This window comes from Pipistrellus hanaki (assembly GCF_964339955.1).
Source record: "Pipistrellus hanaki genome assembly, chromosome: 15".
NCBI classification, from domain to species: Eukaryota; Metazoa; Chordata; class Mammalia; order Chiroptera; family Vespertilionidae; genus Pipistrellus; species Pipistrellus hanaki.
The window spans coordinates 51,144,266-51,163,385 of record NC_140517.1 but is presented as its reverse complement, the minus strand read 5'-3'; the positions used below and the strand labels follow the sequence as shown (position 1 = coordinate 51,163,385).

Sequence of the window (19,120 nt, the reverse complement as noted above, 5' to 3'; positions counted from 1 at the left end):
AAAAACCATGAGCTGGCACAAGCGCTCGCAAAGAACAATCAGTCAGAGGAAAGGGGCAGAGTTAGAGGCCATGAATCAGACAGAGTCACCCTGCAAAGGTGAGGGCAAACAAGTGGGACCCACTAAGCTGTCTGCAAGACCCCGAGTCCCAGCATTTCCTGTCCTGTCTAAGGCATCTGTTGTGAGGGATGCCCCAGTGCGCCTTGCTCAGGGCTTTCCATACAGCTCCGCACCGGCACCCGCCGCCCGGAGGACAAAGATGTGGGGGAAAGTAACACTCGGTCTGGCTGTGAGAAGGACAGCGATACCTGGCGGGGGAGGGGGAGGCAGGACACATCACCTCAGGACACTGGGAGAAGGTGAAGGTCTTACCAAGAGATGCTACAAGTGCAAAGATTTCCAGCATCACCTCGCAGTACAGGAGTCTCTGAGCCTCATCGAGGAGCCCCCACTCCTCCTGGGAGAAGGCGATGGCCACGTCCTCAAAGTCCATGTCCTGTGGTAACGGGGACAGTTTGCTCCACAGTCAGCTTGTCTCCTAGGATTCCAAGTTGTCATACCACCAACCCCCACCTCCACATGCATCTGCTCCCTCTACTGCCCACATCAGAAAATATACCTGACCTTAGTGCTATACTCCTATTGATTTTATGTTTAATATATTTTATTGATTTTTCACAGAGAGGAAAGGAGAGCTAGAAACATCGATGAGAGAGAAACATCGATCAGCTGCCTCCTGCACACCCCCCACCAGGGATGTGCCCACAACCAATGTACATGTCCCTGACCGGAATCGAACCTGGGACCTTTCAGTCCGCAGACCAATGCTCTAACCATTGAGTCAAACCAGTTTCAGCATAAAACCTAATTTTCAAGGCATCCTTGATTCCTACCTCTCTCTGTCAAAGTTGAAAGAAGAAAATGTAACCCTGACCAGTGTGGCTCAGTGGATAGAGCACCGGTCTGCGGACTGAAGGGTCCCAAGTGCCTTGGTTACGGGCACATCCCCAGTAGGGAGTGTGCAAGAAGCAATTGAATCGATGTTTCTAACTCTCTTATCCCTCTCCTTTCCTCTCTGTAAAAAATCAATAAAATATATATATATATATATTTTTTTTTTTTTTAAAAGGAAAATGTAGCCCTAGCTGGTTTGGCTCAGTGGCTAGACCATCAGCTTGTAGACTGAAGGGTCCCTGGTTCGATTCCGATCAAGGGCACATGCCTGGGTTACACCGGGGGTGTGCAGGTGTCAGCCAATCAATGATTCTCATCACTGATGTTTCTATTTCTCTCTCCTTCTTCCTTCCTCTCTGAAATCAATAAAAATATATTTTTTAAAAAATATATACTATATGGGAGGGGGGGGTTTTCCTGGCCAGGCAGCTCTGTTGGTTAGAGCATCAACCTGATATGCCAAGGTTTTAGTCCAATCCCAGGTCAGGGCACATACAAGAATCATCCAATGAATGGTCAATAAGTAGAACAGATTAATATTTCTCTCTCTCTCTAAATCAATCAATAAAAATTAAATTAAAAAAAAAAAAAAGAAGCCGAAACCCATTTGGCTCAGTCAGTGGAAAGAGCGTCAGCCTGCGGACTGAAGGGACCTGGGTTCAATTCCGGTCAGGGGCATATACCTTGGTTGTGGGCACATCCCCAGTGGGGGGTGTGCAAGAGGCAGCTAATCGATGTTTCTCTCTCATCGATATTTCTAACTCTCTATCCCTCTCTCTTCCTCTCTGTAAAAAATCAATAAAATATATTTAAAAAAAGAAAGAAAGAGAGAGAAAAGAAAATACAGGTGGCCACACCTAAAACACAGATCCAGAATCCAACTCTTTCCCACCTCCACGGCCACCATCAGGGCTCAGGTACCATCACACTCACCCTGACTACAGCAGCCGCTCCCGGTCACGGCCACACCCACCAGGAGCCTCACCGCCCTGGGTCAGACCCCTGGCCTCCAGGGCTGCCAGTCTCCCATGGCCCGTCACCTGCAGACAGACACCGGACTGTCACAGAGCTGCTCAGCACCTGACTCCGGTCCCCTGTCCCCGTTCCCATGGGAAGGACAGGACACTGGCGGGTGCCTGGACGGCTCAGGGTCCCCTCCAGGCCACTGCATTCTGGGGCGCCTCCCCTCCAGGCCACTCCGGCGCCATGGCGGGAAAGGATGCCTCCACTCCAGGCCACTCCGGCGCCGTGCCTGAGGACGGACGGCCCAGCTCTCACCCTCACGTTGCCACAAACTGAAACCACTTCATGCCACCTCAGGCCTGGACTTCAGATCCTTTGCTTGGTGCCTGTCCAAGGTCCCCGGGGCCCAGGGCAGGAGGAGGGGCTGGACAGCCCCAGGGCACCCCTATTTCCAACAAAACCCTAAAAGTCTGAGGCCCCACAGCCATCAGCACCACAGCCCGGACCCCTGAGCGGCTCTGACCCGCAGGGCCTGTGGGAGCTGAAGGCACTGAGGGCCCGGCTCCCCCGCCAGGACCCGGGGCCCAGGCTGCTCGGGGCCTGGTCCAGCCCCGGGGCCGGGGGACCTACCTACCAGTTACCTTATCGCCTACAGCCCTGGTCAGCAAACTGCGGCTTGCGAGCCACAAGCGGCTCTCTGGCCCCTTGAGTGTGGCTCTTCCACAAAACACCACGGCCTGGGCGAGTCTATGTTGAAGAAGTGGCGTTAGAAGAATAAGTTAAAAAAGTTTGTCTCTCCAAAGACATTTCAACCGTTGTGCTGTTGATATTTGGCTCTGTGGACTAAGGAGTTCGCCGACCCTACAGGACTCCTCCTTTCGGCCCCTCAGTGCTGTCCTTTCTTGTAGCCCCTTCTCCCTCTGGGCAGGTCTGGAACATCTTTAGGGCCCTGCCTCACACTATGTCCCTCTTCTGTTCACATCCCTCCAACATTTCCACGGCCCCAGCGTCCTCAGAATAAAAGTAACACACCACGGCTGGGACAGGTTTGGCTCAGTGGATAGAGCGTCGGCCTGCGGCCTGAAAGGTCCCAGGTTCGATTCCAGGCAAGGGCATATACCTTGGTTGCGGGCACATCCCCAGTAGGGGGTGTGCAAGAGGCAGCTGATCTATGATTCTCTCTCATCAATGTTTCTAACTCTCTATCCCTCTCTCTTCCTCTCTGTGAAAAATCAATAAAATATATATTTTTTTAAAAAAGTAAAACACCACGGAGAACTTCCCCTCACCTAGCCTGATGCTTAAAAACAAAACAAAACAAAACAAAAAAAACCTCAGCGGAGGAGATCTTCTCCATTGATATTTGCAGGGAGTGAGAGTGAATGGGGAGGGGAGGGGAGGGACAGAGAGACACACGTGGGTTAGTGGCCTCCCACAGGCGGCCCCCACCGGGACTGGGGAACCTGTGACCTTTGGGTCTGGAGGCCCTGACGCTCTAACCACTGAGCAACACCGGCCAGGGCTTCTTGGATGCTTTTTGAGGAGAAGGGAAGGGGGGGAAGGAGGTATGGATTCGTGGCCACCCACGGATGTACTCGCTGGCGGCTTTCTGTGTGGCCTCCCACCCGTGCTATCCCCGTGGCCGCTGTCCCCGAGCTCCGCCGCCTCCGATTCCAGAACTTTCCCCCCCACCCCCACCCGCGGCTCCGCGGACCCCCGCCAGCCGCCCTCTGCCGCCCCGTCCGGGGGGGGGGGGGGGGGGGGTTCCCGCAAGCGGCCCAGGGGGGTCCCGGGGGTTCCCCCAGGAGCGCCTCAGCGCCCCGCACCCGGGGCCGGGGCCGCGGGAGGGGACGGCGCCCCCCGCGGGCGGCACTCACCTCAGCCGGCCGCCTAGGCGCGGCCGCCGCCGTCGGACTCCGCGGAGCCCCAAGACGCCGTCCGGGACAGCGACCCCCCTCCCGCCCCCGTCACCTCCCGCCTCGGACCCGCCCCGCACAGCCGGGACCCGCCTCCCTCCGCGCCCCACCGACACCGACCCGCGAACGGACTGGAGAGATCAAAACAACCGCCCGGAGGAGGCCGCAGGAAGTCCCGCCCTCGACCCTGTCCTAGCCGCTCATTGGCTCAGCGCTGCTTCCGTTGGGCGCGTTGCATTCGGGGTATTGTAGTTCCCTCAGCCGCCTAGGAGGCGGTAGAGCCACAGTCCTAGACTATTAAGAAGGTGTTTGGCTCAATGGATAGAGCGTCGGCTTGTGGACTGAAGGATCCCGGGTTTGATTCCGGTCAAGGGCATGTACCTTGGTTGAGGGCACATTCCCAGTGGGGGGTTGGTGCAGGAGGCAGCTGATGGATGTCCCTCTCCCTTCCTTTCTGTAAAAAAATCCATAAAATATGTGGGTTCTTTTTTTATCCTTCACTTATTCCACTTTATTACCTTTACATTTAATGATTCATGATACTGCATATAGATATATACATTATCAGGAAACTGCAAATTTCCATTCTATTTAACATTTTGTATAAATTGTCATATTAAAGGACTATTATTTGAACAAGTCTTTTATAAAACCAGTTATATCCAGCAACTTTTGGGAAGAATCAGTGCTCTGTTAAATTATATATATATATTTTTTTTGTAGTCATTTTTATTTTATTTTATTTATTTTTTCCTGTCTCCTATGTTGCTTTTTTTTTTTTAAATATATTTTATTGATTTTTTTTGCCCCCCTCCCTCCTTCCCACGCATCCCCTCCCTCCCCAGAGTTATGTGTCCATTGGTTGTACTTATATGCATGTATAAAAGTCCTTCAGTTGATCAATTATCTCCCCCAGATCTTCCTCCCCTCCCCGCTGTAATTTGACAGTCTACTTGTTGATATACTGTCTCTATATCTATCTTTTGGTTCATCAGTTTATAATGTTCTTTATTATCCACAAATGAGTGAGGTCATGTGGTGTTTTTTTTTTTTTTTTTTTTTTTTTTTTTTTTTTTTAAGGTGTTTGGGCTCAGGGAGACTTCAGTTTCCGGTGGCGGTTCACCCATTTCTGGAGAGTTTCGTCTGCAACAGACCACGAGTTTGGAGACATTATTCCAGGAAGCTCAGACCAGTCCTGAGGAGAACACTAGGACTTGTTATTCCCTACGGTCTCAGACCCAAATGGCCGCAGATTCTGATCTGGCCACAGCATGCACCCACTCCTCCTGGGATGTGTTATCTTCGGCCCATACAGGTGCGTGGGGTCAGCAGCTTACGTGGATTGTGCATAGTCAGTCAGGAGCGGAAATAAAATGTGGGGGCCCAGCTAATAGGATAAGCAATGTGAATTATGCTCTGTTGGCCGTGATTGTGCTGTCCTGATCAAAGGCACATTCTCACCTGGCTGGGAGGTGCAGGCGGACCTGGGAGCTCACCTGGAAACCTGGCCCGTCCTCTCCATCCGGGAGCTGCCCGTTGTGATGGGAAGATTGACAACCTCACTGCAGATACCAGAGGCACCAGCCCTTTGCAAACCCCCAGCAGGTGTTGTAAACTGTAACCATTATACCCCGTGGTGGTCAGCAAATTGCGGCTCTGGGGCCACATGCGGCTCTTTGGTCCCTTGAGTGTGGCTCTTCCACAAAATACCACGGCCTGGGCGAGTGTATTCTGAAGAAGTGGTGTTAGAAGTCTAAAAGAATTGGCTCTCCAAAGAAATTTCAATCGTTGTGCTGTTGATACCTGGCTCTATTGACTAATGAGTTTGCCGACCACGGGGCTAGGATTATGCAGTGCTCTTGCCTGGTCTGGGCATGTGTAGGAGGCAACAAATCTGTGTGTTTCTCTCACATGGATACTTTTCTGTCTTTCCCTCTCTCTTCCTCTCTCTCTAAAAGTCAACGGAAAGCCGAGACTGGTTTGGCTCAATGGATAGAGGGTCGGCTTGGGGACTGAAGGGTCCCGGGTTCGATTCTGGTCAAGGGCATGTACTTGGTTGCGGGCATATCCCCAGTAGGGGGTGTGCAAGAGGCAGCTGATCAATGACTCTCTCTCATCGATGTTTCTGGCTCTCTGGGCTCTCTCCCTTCCTCTCTGTACAAAATCAATAAAATATATATATATATATTTTTTTTTTTTCCAAAATCAATAAAATATATTAAAAGTCAATGGAAAAATATCCTCAGGTGAGGATTTAAAATACTAATTTTTATAATAAAATAAAGGTAGGTAGTGTGCCAAAAGCAACCAGTCGATGTGTCTCACACACAAAGGTGTTTCTCTCTTCCTCCCTTCTGCTCTCTAGAATGTCGCTGAAAAAACAGGGGGAAGGCTGTGTGTGTGAGGATAAATAAAACACATACATGACCGCTGATGGCCTACTATTCCACAAGAGGGACTCTTGATAACATCTCACTTCTCCAAACACAAAGTGTATTCTCTTCAAGGGAAAGTATATTATTTTTATTTTTTGTGATAAATTAAAAAAAAATTTCCTCCATTGCTTCTTTTCTCAATGCTTTTTGAGATTATGACTTTGTGTGGTATAATCTTAATCTTTTTTTCACTTTTTTAAGAAATATTTTTATTGATTTTGTACAGAGAGGAAGAGAGAGAGGTAGAGAGCTAGAAACATCGATGAGAGAGAATCATTGATCAGCTGCCTCTTGCACACACCCCACTGGGGATATGCCCGCAACCAAGGTACATGCCCTTGACCGGAATCGAATCCGGGACCTCTCAGTCCCCAAGCCGACGCTCTATCCATTGAGCCAAACCAGTTTCGGCTTTTTTAGACCTTTATTGAGATATAACTGACAAACCTGTAAGGTATTTTTAATATACTAGAAGCATAATGCATAAAATTTGTGCGGGGGGAAAGGGGAGGTGGTCCCTCAGCCCAGCCTGCACTCTCTCCAATCTGGGACCCCTCGGGGGATGTCCAACTGCCAGTCCTACAGCGATCAGGCCTAAATCGCCAGTTGGACATCCTTCTTGCAATCTGGGCCCGTTGGCTCCTGCTAGTTTTGCCTGATTGCCCTTAACTGCTAACCTGTCTGCCGGCCTGGTGCCCCTAACTACTCCCCTGCCGGCCTAATTGCCCCCTAACTGCTCCGCTGCCAGCCTGATCACCCCTAATTGCCCTCCCCTGCCGGCCTGATTGCCCCTAACTGCCTCTGCCTTGGCCCCCCGCCACTGTAGCTTTATCTGGAAGGGTGTCTGGTGCAATTAGCCTATTACCCTTTTATTAGTATAGATATACTGTGTTTTGATACACATTATAAAAGGAAGATTAAAACTTTTGATTTGGGGGTTTTGGCTTCTTGGCAGGTTAATAATTTTATTTTTTTAAAAAAACTAAAAAAAAGAGGAATTCATGAACTGCTAAAGTTGCAACTATGAAAGGCCAACGTTCTGTTGATCTGACAGACGTAGAAGGGTCTCATTGGAAGTCAAAGGAGCGGGAAGCATAGTGTTTACACATGTCTGTCTTGTAGACATTTCGATTATTCAGGGACAACTCGAGATCTTAAATTACACAAGAAATATTGAAACAGCTCTATGAAACATTAACACTTTAATTCGCCATCTTACAGTGAGCACAGAGGTGAGTGGTACACTTAGGTCAATAGACTTATACAAGCACCATCTAATAAAAGCCAAACAAGTAACACTTGTCAGCTGGTTTGAGTTCATTCTCTAGTCAGAGTGGAAGGAATGAGGATGCCGTCAAGCAGAAGTAACCGGGGTTGCTCAGTGGACAGAGTGCCGGCCTGTGGACTGAAGGGTCCCAGGTTCAATCCCGGTCAGGGCATATGCCCCAGTTACAGGCTCGATCCCCAGTAGGGTGTGTGCAAGAGGCAGCCGATCCAAGGCTCTCTCATCACAGATGTTTCTATCTCCCTCCCCTTTCCTCTTTGAAATCTTTAGCCACAAAAATTGACATCAATCCGGCATTAGCCCTGGGCAGCTGAGAAAGTGCAATGCGGCTCATGAAAGGCCCACTACTGCCCGGCCAGGGTCTCAGTTGGTTAAGCATTGCCCTGTGCACTGGGAGGTCAGAGCAAATGCCCAGGTGGCAGACTGGATCCCCAGAAAGGGGGAGGGGGGAGGTTGTGTGTGCAGGAGGGAGCCGATCAATGTTGATGTTTCTCTCATCAATGTTCCTCTCTCTAAAATCAATAAAAACATTTTTTTTAAAAATCCACTTGTACCTGAAACTTTTTTTTTTTTAATATATTAATTTTTTTACAGAGAGGAAGGGAGAGAAATAGAGAGCTAGAAACGTCAATGAGAGAGAAACATCAACCAGCTGCCTCTTGCACACCCCCTACCGGGGATGTGCCCGCAACCAACGTACATGCCCCTGACCGGAATCGAACCTGGGACCTTTCAGTCCGCAGGCCGACGCTCTACCACTGAGCCAAACTGGTTTCGGCTGTACCTGAAACTTTTAAGAAATCCAGGACAGCCCTAACCGGTTTGGCTCAGTGGATAGAGCCTATGGACTGAAGGGTCCCAGGTTTGATTCCGGTCAAGGGCATGTACCTTGGTTGCAGGCACATCCTCAGTGGGAGGTGTGCAAGAGGCAGCTGATCGATGTTTCTCTTTCATCAATGCTTCTAACTATACCACCTCTACCTTCCTCTCTGTAAAAAAAAAATCAATAAAACATATTTAAAAAGGAAAGAAAAAGAAATCCAGCACAGTGTATGTTCCACTAAAAAATGTTTAAATTCAGATGAAGAGTTCTCAAAGAGTTTCCTCCAGCATTGCTCCACTGAGTGAGGAAATAAAACATCCTCAGCACATTCAAGGATTTTCTCCGCTCTGAACCGTCTAGTGTGTTTAAAGAGGTGGGATTTGCAGCAAAAATATCTCCCACATATACTGCACTCATAAGGTCTTTTCTCCAGGGTGAACTCCTTGGTACCTCTAGTTAAAACATTTTCTGCATTTGCCACACTCACGGCATTTTCTGCCAAATGAGCTCAGTGGTGTCAAACAAGGCAGGGGTGTTCTCTATAAAGAACTTCCCACATTTTACCACTTTCATATGGCTTCCCGCCCCCAGTACGAATGCCCTGGTGAAGAGCGAGGTCAGATTTCTACCTAAAACCTTTCCCACAAACACCGTTCTGCAGTGTGTACGCTCTGGTGCTTCGGATGAAGGACGTCTCAGTATTGACACTCAAGGCTGCTTTTATCTAGTGTGAACTCTCAGATGTCTAATGAGGTGACATTTGTAGCTAAAAGATTTCCCACATTCACTACACTGATGAGGCCTTTCTGTAGCGTGCCCACTCAGGTGTTGAAGGAAGCTGGAGGTACTGCTAAAAGGTTTGCCACACTTGCCACACTCATAAGCCTTCCCTTCGGAGTGGACACGGAGGTGCTGAATGAGGTGGGAGTGTTGTCTGAACGATTTTCTACACGCACTGCACTCGTATGGCTTTTCTCCGGTGTGAATCCTCTGGTGGTTAATGAGGATGCATTTGTTGCTAAAGCATCTCCCACAATCACGACACTCGTACGGCTTTTCTCCCGTGTGAACCCGCTGGTGCTGAGTGAGGGCAGAGCGCTGGGGGAAGGACTTCCCGCAATCAGGACACTCGTAAGGCTTCTCTCCGGTGTGAACCCTCTGGTGTTTGACGAGGTTAGAGCTCTGGCTGAAAGAGTTCCCACAGTGACTGCACTCATATGGCTTTTCCCCGGTATGAACTCTCTGGTGTTTAATAAGGGCAGAGCTTTCTCTAAAGGACTTCCCACAATCACTACACTCGTATGGCTTTTCCCCGGTGTGAACTCTCCGGTGTCTAAGAAGGTCAGATTTGCAGCTAAAATATTTCCCACATTCACTACACCCGTAAGGTATTTTTCTACTGTGTTGAAGGAAGCTGGAGGCATCGCTGAAGGACTTCCCAGGTTCACCCCACTCATAAGGCTTCGCTTCGGAATGGACGCGGAGGTGCTGAATAAGGTGGGAGCGCCGTCGGAACGGTTTTCCACACGTACTGCACTCGTATGGCTTTTCTCCGGTGTGAATCCTCTGGTGGTTAACGAGGATACATTTGTAGGTAAAGCACCTCCCACAATCACTACACTCGTACGGCTTTTCACCGGTGTGAATCTTCTGGTGCTTGAAGAGGGCAGAGCTTTGGCCGAAGGACTTCCCACAATCGCTGCACTTGTAAGGCTTCTCTCCGGTGTGAATTCTCTGGTGTGTGAGGAGGTAACATTTGAAGCGGAAAGACTTCCTGCACTCACCACACTCAAAGGCGTTTTTTCCAGAGTGAAGTCTTTGGTGGTGAGCGAGGACTGTGCGCTGTCTAAAGCGTTTCCCACAAGCACTGCACGCATACGGCTCTTCTGCGGTGTGATCTGTCCGGTGTGCAGGGCGGTCAGAGCTGTTGCCGAAGGACTTCCCATAACCCCTACACTCCTGAGACTTCTCTTCGGTGTGAACTCTTCTTCTGTGCTGAAGAAGGTTCGAGATGCGTCTGAAGGCTTTCTGACACGCGCTGCCCTCGAAAAGCCCTTTTCCAGAAGACTCGCCTTGACGCTGACCAAGGTTCCGGTGTGGGCTGGCAGCAGCGTTTGCACATCCACCTGAACGGAGACGACTTTCTCCGCTGGGAAAGGCCAGCCCGCTCTCGCTACCGACGTGTGAATCCTCAGTATCACAAGGGGCCTGGTGCTGATGAAGGCCTGCGGTGGCTGGGAAGCCCTCCCCAACCTTCTCACAGGCGGAAGGCGCCCCGGATACGCAGAAGCTGCACCGGGTCACCCGCGAGGCCCCGTCCACGGCCTCTTCCTGGGGCTCCTCGGCACCGGCTGTCTGCTGCTGCCGTTGGGGAGGGTTTGCAGGGAAACAGAAGCCCCTCACACGTGCTTCACTGCAGAAGGCTCTCTGCTCAACGTTTGCCTCTTGGCACTCGGTCAGATGCAGAATAGCTTTCAAGGCTGGGACACAGCGCTCACAGGGGTCGGTCCTCTGGGCTGCTGGAGCCGTCTCAGACGCCCTGACCTGAGACTCTCCTTCTACAGAAACATCCTGCTCAGAAGGGGTCTCGTCATCTTCCGCCTTATGCCAGCAACCTGAAAGCAGACAATTGCTGAGGAAATGGTTGTGGACTTTGGTCTGAGGGGCAAAGTCCCACTGCAAGATGTTAGGCATAATACCTTGGCTGCATGGGATTGTCTAAAAGTAAGGGCCTTCTTTACAGTACCTACTGAAGTGTCAAACACCAAATAGATATTCCCCCCCCAAAAAATAAAGTTTTTGTATTATTTAAACCCTTCTTAGGAAGTGGGCATTGTGAAAGGAGGGCAGGGGGAAAAGCTATAAACCTTTTCTTTAAAAAAAAATAATAAATTGAAAGTGCTTTAAAAAAAATAAAAATAAAAATAAAAAAAAATAAGGGCCTTGCCCGATCTGCATGGCTCAGTGGTTGAGGATCAACCTGTAAACCAGGAACCCTTCAATTCCTGGTCAGGGAACATGCCTGGGTTGTGGGCTCAGTCCCCAGAGTGGGGAGTGCAGGAGGCAGCCCATCAGTGATTCTCTCATTGGCGTCTCTCTCTTTCTACCTCTCCCTTCCTCTCTGAAATCAATACAAAAATATTTTTTTTAAATAAACAAGGGGTAGCCGAAACTGGTTCGGCTCATTGGATAGAGCGTCAACCTGCAGACTAAAGAGTCCCAGGTTCGATTCCGGTCAAGGGCATGTGCCTTGGTTGCCAGCACATCCCCAGTAGGGGGTGTGCATGAGGCAGCTGGTCGATGTTTCTCTCTCACCAATGTTTCGAACTCTCTATTCCTCTCTGTAAAAAAAAAAAAAAAAATCAATAAAATATATTTAAAATTAAAAAGTAAAATAAACAAGGGGCATAAAAACAGGTTGAAAAAGAGGCTACTGTGCAGCACTGTCCTTTGAAGATCACAGAACTGGGCAGCCCTCACCCGAAAAGGAATACAAGACGGCCTGGGCCACGTGGGACAAGAGCGGTCTCTCGGCTCCTTCTCCTAACAGCCTTCAGCAGAGTTCGTCTGCTGGTGACCTGGGCAGGCTGTGTACACAGTTGATTATGTCTCTTTCCCAATAAAATTCAGTTAAGTAAGGAGCTGGTATTTGAAGACCTCTTAAGGAGGTGTGCAAACCTCCTAACACATTGCTGAGGTCGAGGGTGGAGAACACTGCCAGAGGGAGCAGTGCAGGAGACCAGGTGGCGCCAGGAGGCCGCACACGTGAAGGAAGCCTGAAGCCCGGAAGTCACAGATGAAAGGACCAGTCAGAGAGAGAGAGAGAGATGCGTCAAGCGAAGGCAAGGAAAGGCAGAAATGAGGTGTGGCCAATGGAACTTGCACCAAGACACTATTGGACACAGGAGGGAGAGGGAGGGTGCTGTTTTAAGTTTGATCTGAACATGGCACTTAGGACATGCTCAGCCAGGCCTCTGAGACCCGATTACATGTCTACCCGGTGAGAAAACCAGGGAGGTCCCTGCATCGCTACTGTATGACTACTCAAATATGAATGATCCAAAGCATAATAAAAGAAGACAGAAGTTGCCGAAACCAGTTTGGCTCAGTGGACAGAGCGTCAGCCTGCGGACTGAAGGGTCCCGGGTTCGATTCCGGTCAAGGGCATGTACCTGGGTTGCGGGCACATCCCCAGTAGGGGGTGTGCAGGAGGCAGCTGGTCGATGTTTCTCTCTCATCAAAGTTTCTAACTCTCTATCCCTCTCCTTTCCTCTCCTCTCTGTAAAAAATCAATAAAATATATTAAAAAAGAAAAAAAAAAAAAAAAGAGGTTGTAGGGAGCGGTTATAGGGTGAAGCCTGGGACTGACCTGCTAGCAAAGTCGCAAACAAGTCCCAGCTTGGAGGGCAGAGCCCTCTTAGCATAATTAAGCTTGACGTTATGAGGCTCCTTAGATCCTTCCTGGGTAGCTAGTGGGCGGTGGGTGGGGCAAGAACACTGTAACCATGGCGACCCCTACCTCGTTTACCTCTGGCTATAAAATAAAGGTCAGCTTGCCATCTGGATCTGTTCCGTGGCCTCAGCCAGACACACAAGATCCACCTAGACCTAGCTAATTCTCTTTTTTTTCTTTAAAAAAAATTTTTTTATTGATTGATATTTTACAGAGAGGAAGGGGGATAGTTAGAAACATCCATGAGTCATCGATCAGCTGCCTCTTGCATGCCCCCTACTGGGGACGTGCCCCGCAACCAAGGTACGTGCCCCTGACCAGAATCGAACCCAGGACCATTCAGTCCGCAGGTCCATGCTCTATCCACTGAGCCAAACCGGTTTCGGCAACTTATTCTCTGTCTGTCTTTTCTTCATCCTTCACCAGCCCCCCTCAGGCTCGCCAAACCCTTGGCTGTGCTGGTGGGGCCCCAGAAGTGAGCAGGAGCACAGGCCCAGAGCGGCCTGACACACACGAGCAGTCAGGGAATCCCTCGTTCAGGGCACGCCACCACGCTCAGCACTGGCAGTCCCAGCACGTATGACAAGAAAGTGGGTTTAAGTGCGCAGAGCCCGTGATCTAGCTGTGGGACACGCAAAGATACCTCTGGAATGGAAAAGAGAAGGCAGAACATCACCCCAGGACACGGAGAATCTGAAGGTCTTACCTACGGACGCCACAAGGGCAAAGATTTCCAGCATCACCTCACAGTACAGGAGTCTCTGAGCCTCATCGAGGAGCCCCCACTCCTCCTGGGAGAAGGCGATGGCCACGTCCTCAAAGTCCATCTCCTGTGGTAACAGAGACAGTTTGCTCCACAGTCAGCTTGTCTCCTAGGATTCCAAGTTCGTCATAAGCCCCACACTCCACATCCATCTGCTCCCTCCACTCCCCACGTCACATAAGAATCCAGGCCTTGGTGCCATCGGAGTTGCTCTCTCCCTGCGGTCACTGATTCTGTGTCTTCCCTCAACAACGATGGGCGGATGATGACACCTGAGCTCTGGGCTTGGCATGTCGGCCAAAATGCCTCTTATCATGGGAATACAGGGGATGTCACAAACATTGCTTAGAGAGAGAAGCTGGCCATAGGGACGGTGTGAGAGATTTGATTTTGTGTTGGAAGCCACCCATTGCCTTCACTAGCAGAGAGGTGTGGACAAGGAACAACTTGTTTTCTGGTCACCTCCTAGGATTCTAATTTTACCACCACCCTTACAAATTCCTGCTTAGCACTCTCCCTCCCCCAGGCCAGCGGCGACGTTCAAGCCCAGGGGGCACTGGCATCTGCTGTCCCATCGAGGTCCTGTTGACCCGTGTATCCGCCCTCAACAGCAATGGGCAGGTGGGCAGATAAGTGGCACGTCAGCTCTTAAACCTGGCATGTAGGACAACAGCCACACCCCCTTTTTATTGTATTATTATTTTATATATTTTATTGATTTTGTACAGAGAGGAAGGGAGAGAGTTAGAAACATCGATGAGAGAGAGTCATCGATCAGCTGCCTCTTGCACACCCCCTACTGGGGATATGCCCGCAACCAAGGTACATGCCCTTGACTGGAATCGAACCCAGGACCTTTTAGTCCCCAAGCTGACGCTCTATCCATTGAGCCAAACCAGCCTCGGCTTATTGTATTATTATGAGGCTTCTGTAACATGTCTAATGCAGCCTTGATAACCTTTTATTTTTGCACAGAAATATGACTGCTTTGGATTCATTGCATGTTTAGCAATTTTATTTTGAGATGACCCACCAATAAAAGTTTTTATTTTTTTGTTTTGTTTTGTTTTTTTGTTTATTTATTTTTAATATTTATTGTTCATATTATTACAGATATTCCTCTTCCCCCCGCCCCCCGTTGCTCCCCTCCACCAGGTTCCCACCCTCTGACCTTTCCCCACACCCCATTGTCCTCATCCATAGGTGCACAGTTTATGTTCAATCTCTTCCCACATCCCCATCTCCCCTTTTCCCTGAGAATCGTCAGTTCACTCCCCTTCCATACCTCTGATTCTATTATATTCAACAGTTAATATTGTTCATCAGATTTTTTAAAAAAAATTTTTTGGTTTGTAGATTTACTTGTTGATAAAAGTTGTTGTTAATACTTCAGAAACAGTTTTTATCCAGTACAATTAAGTTTTTACTTTTGAATATTCATTTATTTCAATTAGCCAATTTATGTTACTCTGAAATAAGGTTAATTTATTAACTTTAACTTTGTCTTAGGTTATAAACAGTGAATGACATTAAGTTTCTGCAATTAATCTTTAAATTTACTAAAATTTATCAGGGATGCCTTGGCTGGCTTGGCTCATTGGATAGAGTGTCAGCCTGCGGACTGAAGGGTCCCGGGTTCGATTCCAGTCAAGGGCATGTACCTTGGTTGCCCGCACATCCCCCCGGGGGGGGGGAGGGGCGTGCAGGAGGCAGCTGATCTATGTCTCTCTCTCATCGATGTTTCTAACTCTCCCTCCCTCTCCCTTCCTCTCTGTGGAAAACCAATAAAATATATTTTTTAAAAATTCTCTACAGGATTCAGTGGTTTTTTACGTTAACAATGGAGACCTCCCCACACGCAACCTCGCCTCACCCTCTCTGTTGCTTTTAGACACAGAACTGGGCCTCAGTTTCCCCATCCTCCCCGCTCGGCCGCCCCTGCGCGGTTCCCCCGGCGGCCCCTCAGCCCCTCCCCCTGCCTGACCCCCTCACGTCCGGGTCACACCGGGGGTCACGCCGGGGTCACCCCCGAGCGCCCAGCGGCCCTGACGCGGGGCCTGGGGTACCGGGGAGGCGGGAGGCCCGGGGGACGCGCTCACCTCAGCCCGGCGCCTCGGCGCGGCCGCCGCCGCGGACTCTGCGGGAGGAGCGGGGCCCACGAGGCCCGGAGGCCCCGAACCGGACCGGACCGCGGCGGCTGCAGGAGCCCCGGACCCGCCGCGCACGGCGGGGAGGACCCGCGGCGCTCCCGCCGTCAGGACTTGGCGCGCTAATTCCTTGAATCCGCCAAACAGGCCCACCTGACAGCCTAGAGGGGGACGCCGGAAGTCCCGCCCTAACCTCATGGGCATCATGGAAACGGCCCGCTTCCTGGGTTCTCATTGGCTTAAGCCGCCATTGTTGGGCGCATTGCCTTCTGGGTAATGTAGTTTCTACAGCCGAAGCGGTCAGTTACTATGGTCTTAGGACCCTCAGAGAAGGCTTGCTATAGCTCACAGGTAGGTTTTGTGGCTGGTAAGCATGAGGCCACTGGTTTGATTCCTGGACAGAGTACACATCAGTGTTGTGGTTTCCTTGCCGGCAGCTTCACAATGCCCTTTTTTTTTTGGGGGGGGGGCAGGGGGAGGGATCCACGATGTTTCTTTCTATCCCCATCCCTTCTTCTCTCAAAAAAAAATCAATGAAATATAGTAATTAAGGTGTGGCTTAGACTCTGGCTGAGTAGGTCAATCTGTTAGAGGGCCTTCTCAAGCCAGAGCCGGGGTTTTGGTCCCTGGTCATGGCTGCAATGTCACCTGTAAGTTTTGGGGAGATTGGTAGGTTTGTGGGTAGGGTTGTACAACTGATAATCCTCCAGAGAGTTCCTTAATGTTAGCACATTAACAAAATTTTAAATATATTTTTATTGATTTCAGAGAGGAAGGGAGAAACATCAATGATGAGAATCACTGACCGGCTGCCTTCTGCACACCCTCCATTAGGGACTAAGCCCGCAACCCAGGCATGTGCCCTTGGCCGGAACCGAACCAGGACCACTGAGTCAAGCCGACCAGGGTGATAGTACACGTATTGATCCTTCTCCAAAGTGGGCTGAGATCATGGTTTTGTATGAATGTGTGTCACCTGACTTTTTGGCCAGCTTTATTGAGGTGTAATTGATTAACCTGTGAGATCCGTACAAAGAACATGCTGTGACTTGATACATAGATACATTGTGAAAAGCTGATTAAGGCTTTTTTTTTTTTTTTTTTTTCTTTAATCCTCACCCGAGGATACTTTTCTATTGATTTTTAAGGAGGGAAAGAGAAATATTGATGTGAGATAAAAACATTGATTGGTTGCCTCCTACATGAGCTCCAACCAGGGCCGAGCCCGGGGACGAGCCTGCAACCCAGGTACATGCCCTTGGCCTGAATCGAACCTGGGACCAATCAGCCTGAACCAGCTCGGGTTGATTAAGGCTTTTGATAGGTTTCTGAGTTCTTTTTGAAGAAGGTTTACAATTTTCAAAAAAATATATTTTATTGAGAGCGTTGGCCTGTGGAATCGAAGATTCAATTCCAGTCAAGGGCATGTGCCTTGGTTGCAGGCACATCCCCAGTAGGGAGCGTGCAGGAGGCAGCTGATTGATGTTTCTCATTGATGTTTCTAACTCTCTATCCCTCTCTGAAAAAAATCAATAGAATATATTTTAAAAGATCAATAAAAACATATTTAAAACAAAGCCATGGGTATAATCAAGATCATTGCTGTAGCGGGCGGGGAGACTGCTCCACAGAAGAACAGACATTCTTGCTGGCTCCCTGGCTAACTGGGTTCGTTAAAGGGCCTTCCCTGCATGGCTGGGGTGGGGTGCAGAGGGTGGGGGGGATATTCTGTGCCTGTGTATTCGGCCTCAGGACTCCCAACGCCAATGGTACGATCTCATCCTGGGCCCCGTGGCTCCGTGGTCAGAGCACCAGCCTGCACATGGAAGGCGTGAGGGCTGGGTTCCCAGTCAAGGGCACATACATACCTGGGTTTGGCCTCGCTCCTCTCTCCATCAGAGTAGATGTGGGAGGCAACCAGTTGATGTTTCTCTCTCTCCTGTTCCTCCCTCCCTCCCTCCCTGTCCCTCGGAAAAGCAATGGCAAAGGCAGGGGCCTCTCTGGGCATCTTCCTTCAGTCTCCGGTGGGGAGAGTCCCGGGGACGTCCAATGGCCCCGCTGGGGGCCCTGTTCTCTGCCCGGCTCTCCCGGAGGGCCTAAGGGAACTGGCTAACAGACCGGGCCCAGGCCCAGGCCCTGGGAATGGTTTCCCTAAAGCAGGTGTTTGGGGCCTGGCGGGCGGTCAGCTGGTCGGAGTGGCCCAGCACACGGAGGTCACGGGCTGGAGTCCCAGTCGGGGCACACACCCCGTTGGCAGGTTCCATCCCCGGGTCTGGGTGCCTGAGGGAGGCAACCAACGTTCCTCTTATCCCAATGATCCTCTCTCTTTCATCCTTTCTCTCAAATCAACAAAGATATACCCTCAGGTAGGGGAAGATTAAATAATCAATTTCCTCTTTCATTAAAAAAAAAAAAAGTTTGGGGTGAGATGACCATGTAACGCCAGTCCCAGTAGGCCATCCCGTCTCCTCCCGCCTCTGCTTCTGTCAGCAGAGGACATCCTGCCGACAGGGATGAGCGCGGACAGGGAGGTCAAGGGGACCCAGTGGCTGTGCAGGCCGCGTGCCTCCTGAGGCCCCAGGGCACAGGGACTGCTGGCACGTGGCCTCCGAGGACTCTGCGTCCGCCGTGAAAAGCATGTGAAACACACACTTCCGGCCCGGCTGGCGGGCCTAGTGCTTGAGCATCCGTCTATGAAGCAGGTCACGGTCCGATTTCAGGGCAGGGCAAGCACACAGTGACTCCGCCCCCCCCGCCCCCCCCGTGGGGCGTGGGGGAGGCAGCCAATCAATGATTCTCTCACCATTGATGTTTCCATTTTTCTCTCTTCCCTTCCTCTCTGAAATCAATAAAACTATAATTAAAAATACACGAAAACTGTTCCATCGGGCAAAGGTGTCACTCAGGCGGTTGAGGAATGAGTGACGTTCCAACACGTGTTTGGATGTTATTCTGCCATCCCATTCAATAAAACAAGGAATTCACACAAAGGAAATGGCAGCGGGGATTTTGGCAGACATTTTGCCTGAGGAGACAGAGGCCGTGTGCTCATAAATAAATGCACGGCGAGCTGTCAGGGAGCTGGACCTGCAACAAGCAAGCTACCACTACCCTGCTAAAATTAATATATTTTATTGATTTTTTACAGAGAGGAAGGGAGAGGGATAGAGTTAGAAACATCAATGCAAGAGAAACATCAATAGGCTGCCTCCTGCACACCTTCTACTGGGGATGTGCCCGCAACCAAGTACATGCCCTTGACGGGAATCGAACTTTCAGTCCCCAGGCCGACGCTCTATCCACTGAGCCACGCCGGCTAGGGCTATCTGGGGATATTTAAAACAGGAGCTACGGGAAGGGCTGGCCTCGGTGCAGGAGGAT

The 19,120-nt window shown here is 50.3% G+C and overlaps 1 protein-coding gene across 6 annotated transcripts in view; it reads right to left on the bottom strand.

The window, feature by feature from the left end:
• Positions 1-19,120, bottom strand: part of LOC311633556 (zinc finger protein 551-like) — a 50,038-nt gene that overhangs the window by 23,477 nt on the left and 7,441 nt on the right. Inside the window, exons 1-4 of one of the 6 annotated variants that reach the window (XM_084906334.1) lie at positions 15,692-16,124; positions 13,536-13,659; positions 8,338-10,991; positions 6,686-8,107 (exon numbers count right to left, since the gene is read on the bottom strand). In XM_084906334.1, the coding sequence (XP_084762460.1) occupies positions 9,097-10,991; positions 13,536-13,659; positions 15,692-15,946 (2,274 nt within the window). In that variant the 5' untranslated portion in view covers positions 15,947-16,124 and the 3' untranslated portion in view covers positions 6,686-8,107; positions 8,338-9,096. Of the gene's footprint in view, positions 1-372; positions 497-6,685; positions 8,108-8,337; positions 10,992-13,535; positions 13,660-15,691; positions 16,152-19,120 lie in introns of those variants that run through there. The other 5 variants (XM_084906336.1, XM_084906335.1, XM_084906342.1 and 2 more) reach the window with 5 other exon arrangements.